The following is a 13639-nucleotide window of genomic DNA, read 5'->3' on the forward strand; positions in this document are numbered from 1 at the left end:
TCATCTCTTCAGCACCAACCCCAAAGCCTCTTGTGCACCTAATCTGGGCAACTCAGTGTCCAAGGACCTGCCACTTATGTTGCCTTTCACCCAAGGAATTACAAGCCCCATCTACAAGAAAGCAGAACCTCTGGCTTTTAACATTTTTGGGATACCTTAAAGACTTTCTTGGGAAATTTTAATCTGGTTTGTGTTGTATGTAAAATACATTTCAGTGTGCAAGTTGGGGATTACATCTAAACTAGTAAGTAATATGACTTGCCATTGCTTAGAGACACTGGCTTGTGCTACCTCAGATGGTCAGGAAGATAATATTACTAGTTCAACATATGTGAAAAAGATATTATCTATAACTAATAATACACAATTTGTATAAGATGCATATGGTGGCTTTTAAGAGATTCATTCTAGCCCATGAGCTTAATATGAATGAAATATTCTAATAAATGTTGAGAAACTTGGACTACTTATAACCACTATAAAACATTTTTCTGGTAGAAAAAAAACTTAAAAGTGTTCATATAATGTGTATGATAAAGCAGAGTCTTTCTATGATGAAATAGGAACTTTATCCACTGTTATATTCCTTTTCATAATCACATCACTATGACTTTATGTCTGGGGTATCTAAGATGCAAATACTCTTTTTTCAAATGTTCACTTATAAGAAAGTTTACTTGGTAGTTTAGTGTAAGGAACGTCTATTATAGCTTTAGTATCATCAGGTATATTCATTTGGAGAAAAATTTTATACATCTTAGTTTTACATACTAAACTAAACTCCCATTGGAGTTTCAAGGCACTTTATTGTCTCTGAAACACTTACATTCTCGGGTAACCATGATACCACTAGTCAAGTTTTTAACAGATATTAAGTATCTACCATTTGTAAAGCTTGCAGGTATATCCAGACAAATAAGACTCTGTTTTTAATTGTTAAAAAAAACCCTCAAAATCCAGTTTTGTGAGGGTAGGTGGAGAGGAGGGGTGTGAGGAAAAATGTATAACTTTAATAAGAGGTAGTATGTGAAAAAATGCCACTAGAGAGATACAGTGTGCTATGAGAATTACAGAAGGAAAATAGGGTTTTTTCTAGATGTTGAGAGGCTTTATGATGGATATTGCATTTACTGAGAGCTGTTATAGATAGGTAAGATTTTGTAGGTGGAAGAAAAATTAGAAACAGAAGGAAGAATGCTTTTGCAGAGACATGGCCGAGGAAGAAAGTGGCATTTGAGAAGAGTGTATAGTTCAATCCACCACCTCTTCCACACATAGAGAACTAAAAGTTGCTAAAAACATTGATACTTTTTCTCACACCTCTTTCCACTCCACATCTCCTTCATCTGTTGACCTAAGAAATTCAGTTTATGCTAATAGGAAGCCTTTCCTGAACCCACAAGGATGGATTAAATGCCCCTTTTGGGGACCCCCATTGCACCCTCTACTCACCTTATTTGAAGTTCTTCTCTTTACTGTGTTTCTTCACCAGCTTATCTCTTCTGTTGCTCATGCTCTTTAATGAGGCTCAGGCTACTGAGGGGGGCACTTGAGGGGATGAACACTGGGTGTTATTCTGTATGTTGGCAAATTTAACACGAATAAAAAATAAATTTATTATTTAAAAAAATGAGGCTCAGGCTGATGTATGCACCATTGCATGCATACTACGTAGAAGGTACCTGATAAACTGACTATAAGTTATTATCGTTAATCTTAAAAACATTAAGCACCTAAAATATTCTGGACATGGGCGAGTCACTGCCTTCAAGAGGCTCATGGTGTAGCACAGCAGCTCTCAAAATTGGTTCCCAGACCAGTATCCTCAGCCCCTCTTGAGAACTTGTTTTAAAAATGCGAATTCCACCTGGGACCTACTGGATCAAAAACTGAGTTAAAACACAGCAAGCTGTTTTAATAAGCTTTCCAGGTGATTCTAACACATGCTAAAGTTTGAGAGGCACATTAAAGAGAAATAGTAGACAGCTGTGGCCATATTGACAAAGGAGATTTTTGAGGGGGTGATGCTTTAATTGGGCCTTTAGAGAGCTTTTTGAAGGATTTTAAGGAAAGAACACTTCCTCACTGTAGCAGTATTTCAGAGCTACAAAAGACTAGAGGCAGAAGACCAGTTAGGACTTTATTTTAGGTCCAGCAATCAGGTAAAGCAAGCCAGAACTAGGGTGGTAAGAAGAGACATTAGTTACTAGGATCTGTTCTTTAGGACACGTGGATTTAAGAGCTGGGAAATGGTTGTAGGTGACCTTGTACTCCAAATTTGAGAGGATGATGGGGAACTTTTTATTGATGTTGAATGAGCTTGATTTTCAAAATGTTGCATTCATTTTAATTACCAATGGGATATTTAGAGGGTGGGGCATGCTTGCTCTCCTAATGCTTTGTGCTTTAGAATCAAACAGACTTGAATATGAAATCTGGCTTTGCCACGTAAACAAATTTGTAATATTGACTGAGAAAACCTAATCTCTTTTCGCTTCAAGTTCTTCACATGTGAACTGGGTTAAATAGTTTCCCTCATAGGGCTGTAAATGATGAAAATACAAATAAAAGCAACGTAACAAAGATATGAAGAATATAGCCTAGTGAATTATTGTTGCTTGATTATTCCGTAGCTATTAGTATGGATGAACTAAACTGTTGGAAGTATGTCACCAGAGTTATAGGAAGTAGGGATGATTAGATTTGGGAGGTATATATATATATATAAATTGGTAGTGGAAGCTTGGGAAAGAGATCATTATATATATATAAGTTGGTAGTGGAAGCTTGGGAAAGAGATCATTATAGGAAGACAGCATGCAATTTTAGAAAGGGGTCCAACATTTAGCCTAGGGTAAACACCTGCTTTTATCAGTTGTGAGGAGAAAGAAAAAATGGAGAACAAGCAATCAGAGATGTCCAGAACCTAATCTTTTGTATCATCTATTTGCATTTTCCTACCCATTCTGCATCTTAGAGTTGGAATATCTTTGATTATTACAATATTTTTTCTTCAGTTGTATCCTTAAGCCTTTGTCTCTTGAAATTTTGTACCTTATTTAATTCCTTTCTGTATTAGTGGATTAGCCTCTTATATTAGCCACCACTAGGATCTCTTCCCCCTTCTTTCAGATCTCCCTTTATCTCCTAGTACAGAAAGGCTTTTATTGAAGCCAATGTAAAGAATACATTACAATCATTTTTTTAAATTACTTTTATTTCCTTACATGGTTTCTAATTTGGGTCTGTCACACAATATTTTTAAACTATAGCCAGGAACAAATTAGAAAATGGAAAGCCAATCTTGAAAAATGATTATTTTGTGTATTTTCACGTGTGTACCATTACCTTTAGCTCCTAACATTACCTTTAGCTCCTTTAACTCTCAAATTTCCTGAAGTTCTAACTCACATACTTGCCTCTTTATATCATACCAACTACCCATGTCCCCCTATAATCTGCCAACCATAAGTATCTCAACAGGTAAAGACAAATAATTTCAAGAATTCACTACACTTTATTATATGGCTGAAGATGTGTTAGGATATCACATAGCCAAAGCTGGGAATCATTTTTCCCAGAACTTTAGTATTGTGTCATATTTGCCCTTGAATAGAACATGGTACAACCCAATATGGATACAATTGTTAAGAATTAGGTATAGTAGACAATATAGAAACTAATGAAGAAATGAACCAAATTAGAGAGTTTGAGATAGATCTAAGGAAAAGGACTATTTGAATGAGAGACATGAAGTCCAGTTGCTGTTTAGGAGTATACAAGCCCTGGATGGGACTGATAGAGCCAAAACCTATGAGAAAAATGTCACACATGGGCTGTGAATTACTCAGCCAACTTCATTCCCATTCAGTAATTAATATGTGAACCTGATTTAACGTTCAAGTACCTGCTGAAATCATTCATTAAACCAAAAATCAACAGATAATACAGTTCTTATTAAGCACTGTTGAGTAACAAATTTTTTGCTAATTATCTGAAAGTATAATTAACAGAGCAGGTATGATTCCCCCATCACCACCTTTTCGTGTTTTAAATAGTGTTGTCTTTCTGGCTCTATACTTTTTGTGGAAATTTTCCCTACATAACAAACAGTCCTCATTAAGTAATTCATAAAATTCATGATTTTCTACTATTCATGGACTAAGTCTATTTATTTTATTAATTTTGCTGTATATAATAATAATGTATTCATCACTAAAAGTTCAGGAAATAGAAGTATAAAGAAGAAAATATATACTGTAGTCCTTACTCCCCTTTAATGTAACACTGTTAATGATGTTGTATATCTATGTTTTTCATATTTATATAAAAAATTTTTAGAAAAGTAGAGTTGTTACATTTGCTATTTTGGAACTTCTTTTCTGCACAATTTTTATACCTCTTACTAATGGACATTTACATCAATTTTTGGTTGGTTTAAACAGCACTGTGACACACATGATGCACATGTATCTCTGCTTTTATCCAAGTCATTTCCTTATGGTAGTGGAAGTAGAGTTGGGGAATCAGAGGTACATACTTTATATGGGTCATCATGGATATTTGTTTACTTTTGTTTAAAATATTGCTAATGTTATGTCAGTGAAAGTGGGAAGGCTAATTGATAAATAGTAAAATGTGTGTTGCATGTAAATATTGAATCACTAAATTCTACACCTAAAACTCATATTACACATATGGTAACTAACTGGAATTTACATAAAAAATTGAAAAACAAACTGAAAAAACTAGTGGAATTACAAACTTTTCTGCTATAAAATTAAATTCAGCTATAAAATTAAAATCTAACTAAATTACTGCCTTCTTATCAAAAAACAATTCTACTTTCTCATGGAAAAATAATTTTAATTTTGGGGATTGCATATTCAAAAAGAGCATACAAAAATTGTTAAAGAACAAGATAAATTAAATTGCAGTGAACATTATACAGGAAAACACCATCTAGCTTTAGAAATTCCCAGCTTGTCACAATGATCATATCAGAATAAAATGGAAAGAAATTGGTGGATAGAAATGTGTAATTCATTGTTGAGAATACATATCCTGAAAGAAAAAGATGGCCATCATATTAACTGTTTTAGTCTAGTTAGTAATTATTTGAATAAATAAAATAAATGATAAAATGTGGCTATCATTAATAAGTTGTTCTTAAACTCTTTGTATAAACAGCATGGTTTCTTCTCCAAACCTTGATCTCAAAAATCTGCTCACATATTTTTTTGGCAAGCAAAATGAACACTTGGATTTGAATTCACTTTGCTTTGACTCTTGGCTTATAGAAATGGTTGCAGAGACACTACTTAGCTATCTGAGGAATCAAGCTCAATGTAATACACCTTTGGGCACATAATAATCCCCACTTACATGTAATGGAAGATATTTGATCAATTTCATTACTTTAGTTATCTGCATTAATGTGATTTTTTTAAACTGGCAGCCTCTTATTCTTGTTAGGCAAGTATCATAATGATCATTTTGATTCATATCTGAGACCCCTGAGTTTTTAAGCATTGTAGCATCTCAGTTCTTTTTTGTCCTCTTTCTCTTCAGTAGAGGTTATGATTTAAATGAATGCCCACTCATTATAAAAACCAGCAGCTCCCATTATCCCACAGTGGCTGCAGTCCAGAGTACCTCTTTATCATAGTCTCAGGATCTGTGATTCTTTCAGTGGAAGTGCTTATTCTTTTCAGCTTGGTCATTATCTTCCAGGCAAAAACATGATCAATAACAGACAAGGGCACCCATTCCCTTGCACTTGGATGCCTAAGAAGAAACTAGATTACAGTTCAGACAATTTGCTAAATCCTGCTTGTGATCCAGGATAAATTTTGATCCAATGTATTTATATAATATCCTGGAAAATTCTAATCCATTAGAGTTGGGATAAAAGCTTCTCTCTTTTAAGTGTGAAATGTGTTCTTTTAACCTTAAAACAATAGCCATTTTTAATGTGTTTCTTTAAGGCATAGAGGATTTCAGTTACCTGATAACTGCATAACTAGTCCATATTCAAGCAAACTAACAAATTATTCTATGTTTAAAAGCTTAAAAGGATGATGAGAGAAGTAACACAGAAAACAGCTGAGTCCAGTTTCAGGACATTTATCAAGTACTTGGGTTTAATTATACAATACGTTTTGAGGTGATACTCAAATAGAATGGCTTCATTAAATTCAGCACATTATACTGTAAGTTTATAGGGTTGTTTAGAACACATTTCCAATAGCTGCTGTATGGAAGTAGTGTTGTCATTTTTATTCTATCCTTATAGTGTGGTAAAAGGTTAATTGTGTTGATGCTGTCTTCCATGCATCGGAATGTTGCCTTGGTTTGTTAGTACCAGCTATCAATAGTATGAAGTCAGTCTAATGTAGGGACACTTGTACCACATAGCTCCAAAAGATGGTGATGAGAAAGCATGTGGTATACCTTGCAAGCTCAGGACATTGCCAAATCCTTGTTTTCAAGCATGTGGATTTTTGAATTGTACTTGTGAACAGAGCTTGGATGTAGGCCTTGCACAGCATTAACAATGACATAATTTCTTTAAACTCTAAATTACTCCATTGGTAGGATATCGTTTTAGTCTCTGCTTTGATATGGTAAATGTCCATTATGTTATTTCATAATAATATGGACTCTAATGCAATAACATGGTTAATCAATTCAGAGATAAAATTTTTTTGAGTATTTATCTCCTAAAAATTGATAGGATGGTACACCAATTATGTGATTTTCTTTCTTTTTTTTTACTAATCTTATTAAAGGGGGAGAACATTAAATCTTTGAGTACTGTACCTCAATTTTATTGTAATGATTTTGCTGGTTACCAGGTGGGGTGGCAGTTGAAAAATTTGGTGAATGCACTACGAGAGGACCCGAGTGGTGTTATCTTAACTTTGAAAAAGCGACCTCAGAGCATGCTTACCTCAGCACCAGCTTTACTGAAAAATATGAGATGGAAGCCCCTTGCTCTGCAGGTAATGAAGCTTAATCATAAGTCATACACCATCATTTTAGCCATAGATTATCTCAGTAATGCTTCTTTATTGTGCCTCATCTCAGCAGCATATGGATTAATCTTGTATGCTTTTGAAAATTGGTTTGTGAAATTATCTCTTCACAGCTTATCCTAATAGGCTTAATTGTGATGAAATCTGTAAGTTACTATAACTAAAACCCAAATGATAAAGATCTCTGCCTTAATTTGTAAACATATAAAGCATAATTACAAAAAAAGTTATTTCAAGCCAAAATATGGATAGAGATGAAAATGAGAGGTTTCATTTTGAGATGTAATCTTCTACTTAAAAGTTACACTCTCCTACTTCTTGAAGAAACCAGATGAAAGTTTATAGAATTCTTTTAAATCAGGTCATAAGATAGTAATAATTATTTATAAACAGTAAGTAAGGGAAGTTTTACGTAGTAATTAAAATATACCTACTACATTCCTTCTGACTGATCATTTTTTCTTTTCCACCTTGTTGGGTGGCAAAATAGGGAAATTATTGCTTTAGAACTTCTGCATTTTTCTTCAGCATGAAATTGCTCTAAAATATTACTCTTTGCATGTTGATAAATTATATTCATTAAGAAGCATAGTTATCTAGGAAGTTATAAAAATATTATTCTGATTAATGAAAGACAAGGAAGTAATATATCTCCTTACATTTCAGTCAATATAATCTTTAAATGCATCATAAAAGAAATTTTGTCTTTCACAAAACCTACATTTTTAAAACAGGAGACTATTACCTTTCTTAGAGGTCTAATTTTTTAAAATTGTAATCGGCCACTGAACTAGAACATTGCCCATTGTTCAGGTTCTTAAAAAAAGCAATATATGTAAATGCCATTGTACCACAGCAATGTAAATTATTCCTACGTTCTATATTAGTACCTTAAACCATTCTTAGATTTTTTTTCCCCTAAAATTCTAAAATCTCCATTACACATGAATGGCCTTATGGATTATAATGATTTTTCATTGTTTAAGACTTTACTATTTATTGACCTCAAAGTTGCATTATATTTAAATAACGTAAAAATATATAAAATGCTCTAACATTAAAGTCTTTAAATTCTTAATGTTAATCTCTTTCTTCAAATGAATATATGTAAACTGTATTAATAAGTCCAAATACATTTGATTTGCAGTATATGTCTATTATCAAATATTTTCAATGTCATTAAAGCAGAATTCAATGTTTTTTGACTCATTAATCATAGATTAGCAGATCAGACTTCCCATCACATCATTTTATTTTCTCGCTGTATTATAAGTTGCTTTGTTCTTCCACTCTGTAGTTTTCCTATTGACATGTCTTCCTCAAAGATCCTGAGAGGTGGGAACACTGAAGAAGAGTCCCACGATTTCAGCCATTAGGTTTTTCTATATATATGTGTGTAGTTAAATTTAACAACTCTCTCTAATCCCTTCTATTTCACCTTGAACACCAAAAAGACACTGTTTTCTTATTGATCCATGAACTCTGAGGGAATAACTCTAGGAAATAAATTGATGATTTGGTCCCTTTTTAGATTTTTTTTCCACAAGCACAAACTGGAGAATTAAGGTAATGACACTATCCAGTTAATCACTTTTATATAAAATGCTGAAATAATTGAAAGGCCAACATTTCTTTTTTTGCCACACATTTAGTGTGTATATTCAAAGCTGGGAAACAAAGACTTCAATTGTTTTATATTATCTCACATCATGTCTTAATTATAATTATGTTATTAGGATACTGTTTCTAAGTCCATTGCTAATTGCCAAAATATGCCTCACCAGATCACTAATTATATTTCTTCCTCATTGCTTGTTCAGTTACTGAGTATATTTATAAATTTACTTTTCCAGATTGTTGAAATCAGAAAAAAGAAAATCAGTATTTCCATAAGTGCTTATATGCATCAACATTCTAAAAATTTGTTGTATCAATTGAATTTAGTTCCACCAAAATGTGTTGTCCAAGCCCAACTCCTTATTGATAAACAATACTGTTGGGAGGGCAGGGGACTTGCTTACAACTTCTTTAAAACTTGCTTCAGTGGTTGACGTTTTACAGAGCAGAAAAGTATTAGTTTTAATTAAACACTTCCTAATGGTGGTAAAGCAAGGTCTTAGTGGTAAGAGCAATGGGTAAGTCCTCTAACATGCTATATACCACCATCACCAAATATCCCTGAAATTTTGAAGACCTGAAATTGTACCATTATAGAGTTGTTTCTTGATCTTACAGCTTTGGCCTACTCTAAAATACAGAGACACCGGAAGCATAATGGGAACTATCTGGTCACGGTTTTTTAGAGTGTAGATTAACCAAAAATGGACAAAACCTGATGGTACCAGAATCTATAGATTAAAGGTAGACTGCCTCCAGAGGGGGTAAAGTCAAAGAAATAATGATATAAGAAAGTCTCACAGGCAGTTTTGGATTCCTTTGTGAGTTTGCCTGAGGGCACATATTTTTCCTAGTGTCAAAGAAAGGACCTCAGATGTGAAATTTAGAGCTTAATGCAGTAATAATCCTCTGTGCAAACACAAGTACCAGTCTTATATTCTTGTTTCTTGTATGTGTCCAAATACATTGGAGCTAAAATGCCCATTAACTCACTTAAATATAAATCTTCAGTGTTCACACCCAGAGAATTGGACCTTAGGTTATTTTTTTCCATACTAATAGTCTACTAAGAATGATTTAAATAGAGGTTAAAAAAAGAAATAATTTATGGCATTTATTTAATTCAGTATGTCTATTTCAACTTTTTCTTCTCTACCAGGCTTAATTTACCTACTAGCATTTTCAAATAAAATATGGCAAAGTTTGTGTAGTGTGGAGGCAGACACTAATACTTGCATCTTAAAAAAGGAAAACTGTATTCTAACAAGAAATAATTATTTTTTAAACTAACAAGAAAATAATTTGTACCTACACAAATAAAATTTAACCTTGTCTACCCTAAGGTAGAAGATTGTTAAAGCATACCACGTTTTCATAAAAGAAGTTTTATTTCTAAAAATATTTTTAAAGGATAGTAACTTCTGTTATCAATCAACTATAATGACAAATTTGGATTTGGATTTTCTTGTGAAAATAATTCATGAAATTATAGCCAAATAAACAAAAGCATACAATTCAACTTCATGCTCACAGAGCAATTTCATTAGTACATTTCATGAAACTTGGCAGTTCTTTTTTTAAATTTCTGATTTCTCAAACATTTTACAATAGAATTGAGAGACTTAGAGATACCTTAGTCAAATACTACAAACAGATTTAATCTGGAGTTGAATTCTCTTGTCATCTGCACCCATATATAAATAGTAGAGATGTTTTACCTGAGATAGAATCTTTTATTCTGTGAAACAAACGAGGGATTTCTTGCTTTCCAAGACTGTTTTTAAAAATGTGTTCTTGGTAGCACTTCTACTAATGTCCTGGATTTTGGTGACCTTAGTGATTGCTTATGGTCAAATTCTTCCAATTTAATTAAAAAAAATCCCGGGGAACTCTGAATAAACTTCAAGGTATATTTTTGATGTTTGTGGTTTTAAGTTAGTGTGCATAGGTCACAGGCATGCGTGGGTGTTGTCATTTTCTTCTTACAAGAGATGCATGGGAGGATTAGCAGGACACTAGCAAGAATGTTGATTGAAATCATCACTGGGAATCAGCAATTTTTTAAAAACATTAAAGAACAGCTTTTTTGGTGAGAATGCATCTCAGATGATCACTATGATCAATGTTGGAATTCAGTATACTGATACAGGTTTAATTAAACACATTTTTATATGAAATAACATCAAGCTGTATCATTAGAATTATGTTCCTAAATTGCATTCTAATCTCTTATATTTGTGTGAGAGTTTCTTGTGTCGTTTTGTGCTTTTTACTTAAAATGTTATTGCTTAGCATTATCTTGATGCCATTTTTACAGGATATTTAACTTTGAGCAGAAAAAGAAATGGAAAGCAAATAGTCATAACAGTGATTTTGTCTATCAACTGGTATAACAACTGAAGAACATTAATTGATTATGTAACATTTCCAATACATACATATATGAATGGTTACAGTATTCTGTGAAAACCAAAACACAAATAACAAAATTGTTTTAATATCAAAGTTATGGGTCAGGGTGACCAAAAAAAACATTGCTAACAAAATTTATGTTTCTGAGAGTTTTGTTTTAAAAGCATGTTTTGAAGAGGAAGATAACCAGTATTAGGTATGATACTAGAGAAGAAAATACATCTTAACTAAAAATGTAATTGTGCTGCCTGAGAGGCAGAAACAATGATATGTTTTACATGCTCAAATTAGTAAATAGCTGCAAGCAATTGTCACATCACATTTTTGTTCAGCAGTGTTTAAGCAAATTAATTAAAGTATCTAAATCACATTTGTGTTTTTCAGCCAAATGCTTTCGAATGTTATGCTGACTACAGATAATCACCTAAAATGCAAAAATTATTTTTCAGTTTCTTCATTCTTTAGTTTCTCATTCTTTAATTAATATCTTAAAATGATGTTTACTGTAATTTAACAAAAACTGGAAGTCCATTTTTAGCATTGCAGTATTAACTATTCCAATAAGACTGGACAGCACAAGAATAAATACACTCATGGTAGTCTCAGTACAATGTGCAAAATTTGATGACTCAGTGGATAAAGCCATTTCGTAGTATATGACTCTGGTCTATGTTTCTTGTATATCATGTAACTACGTATTTTATGCACATATATCTGTATTTTTAAACCTATACAGATATGGTTTCCTGATCAAATTAATGATCAGAAAAAAAATGTTTTCTTTGTGTTTGACAGGAAAGATTACATGCTTATAAAAGAAGACTCAAATCTTTTGTATTAATGAATTTAGATTCTAGAAAAACTGTGAAAAAACTGGGGTGGGAGCATTTTGAATACATGCGGTTCCTTTGCTTAGGTTCTTTTCAAATAATTTACTACTTAAGAAAAGCTTTCCCAGGGAAAAGAATGCCCAATAATTTTCCAGATTAGACCTAACATTCTTATATGGTCAAACTTACAAATTGTATACAGTGTCTTGCCTCCCAAAATCCAGCATACATTTTTTCTGGAGCACTTGTATAGATGATTAAGAACAAAGTTGCTAACATAAAACGATATTCTGGTACTTGTGTTGGGAATTATAATAAAAATGTGTTTGAACTGAGTAAGAACTTTGTGTAACTGTTCTGTGCTAGAATAATGGGGTATTGTGATCCACCTGAGTCTGTGATTATTCCCAAGAGTAAAATAAGTGGCCAGGTTTTCTACTTGATGTAATCATTCATTTTTCAATGGGTACTTCCCCCCTGTAAGGCAAAGCAAGCTCTTTGTGATCTTTGCATTCATGAATTTTAGAGGGAACTACATAATATGTAACAAACTGTTTTAATCTTTAATGTTGGGGCTGTCTTTATGTCACTGGTGTCATTCAAGACTTTCTATAGCTCTATGAAAGCCAGATCACTTACCAGACAGAGAAACAACTAAATTAAGATAAGGTTGCCAAGAGTTGTTAAAATGTCAAATGTTTTGAGTCAAATCTCAATGTTAAATGTAGTTTCTTAAGTATGGAAGTTCTTTTCTCTTATTTAAGACCAGTGGAGTTTCAGAGGTATACCTTCCAGATGTGCTCAGTTACCTTAAAGACGTTAGAAGTGGGGACATAAGGAAAAGACCTGAGCCATAAGAGGATTTAAAGTGAGATTTCAGTGATTCCTTACAAAGGCTGAAAATTTTGTCTTATAATAATTACAATCTTTCAATGCTATTTAAACTGGATGAGTAGGATACCATTACTAAAGTTATCACACATGATTCAGAGGAAGATTTATGCAGTACCATATTGTAGGATACAATTTGAAAGCCTTTATGTGGTTCAAACTGACAATATGAAAAAAATGTATGTGTATGTTTTACCTAGTAGATTTCTAGTAGTAGTCCCGTTGACTGTAGTAAGTTATCATTAACTGACTTTAGGTTATCAATGTATATTTGAAGAGATGCATATGAGCATTTTATTTAGAATCTGGATATTTTCAGAGATGCATGCCCTGAGAAATCTATCAGAGTTGTTTTAGCAGAGAAATAACATATATGCAAATGCCTCTTCCCTTTCAGAGTCTCACTGAATCTGTGGAAGGATAGCTTTATGCTATTTACATATGAAAACCAAATGTTATGACAAGCTCCTTCCAGGAAAAATACCTGTTTGCATAGAATCTAAAATGGATCCCTATCATATGTGATTGCATCCTATAGCAGATCTAAGTTATACAGAAGCTTCATGCTCACTTGAGTAACAAGACGCAGTCTTAAAATAACCTTGTATTTCAGTGACGATAATTCTTAATTCTCTTTCCATATTTTGCCAATATAAGAGAAAGCATCAAAGTGGCAAAAAGGTAAAATAAAATTTTACCCTTTTCTTCTACATTTTTCCTTAAATTAGAAATTCTTCATAGTACAGTAGTAACTGCTTTTATTTTATTATGTTATGAACAAATGATGAAAAGTAAATGTTGCCAAGATAGGAAAAACTATCTTTCTGCATTATGCGAAAATATTTGGATATT

General features: G+C 32.7%; 1 protein-coding gene across 1 annotated transcript in view; it reads left to right on the plus strand.

Annotated features, from left to right (window-relative positions):
- The window catches only part of CNKSR2 (connector enhancer of kinase suppressor of Ras 2), a 274536-nt gene that overhangs the window by 149648 nt on the left and 111249 nt on the right, over window positions 1–13639 (plus strand). The window contains exon 9 of the mRNA XM_055339141.1: window positions 6858–7012. Within this exon, the coding sequence (XP_055195116.1) occupies window positions 6858–7012 (155 nt within the window). The remainder of the gene's footprint in view (window positions 1–6857; window positions 7013–13639) is intronic.

This window comes from Nyctereutes procyonoides, unplaced genomic scaffold, assembly GCF_905146905.1.
Source record: "Nyctereutes procyonoides isolate TBG_1078 unplaced genomic scaffold, NYPRO_anot_genome, whole genome shotgun sequence".
Classification (NCBI taxonomy): domain Eukaryota; kingdom Metazoa; phylum Chordata; class Mammalia; order Carnivora; family Canidae; genus Nyctereutes; species Nyctereutes procyonoides.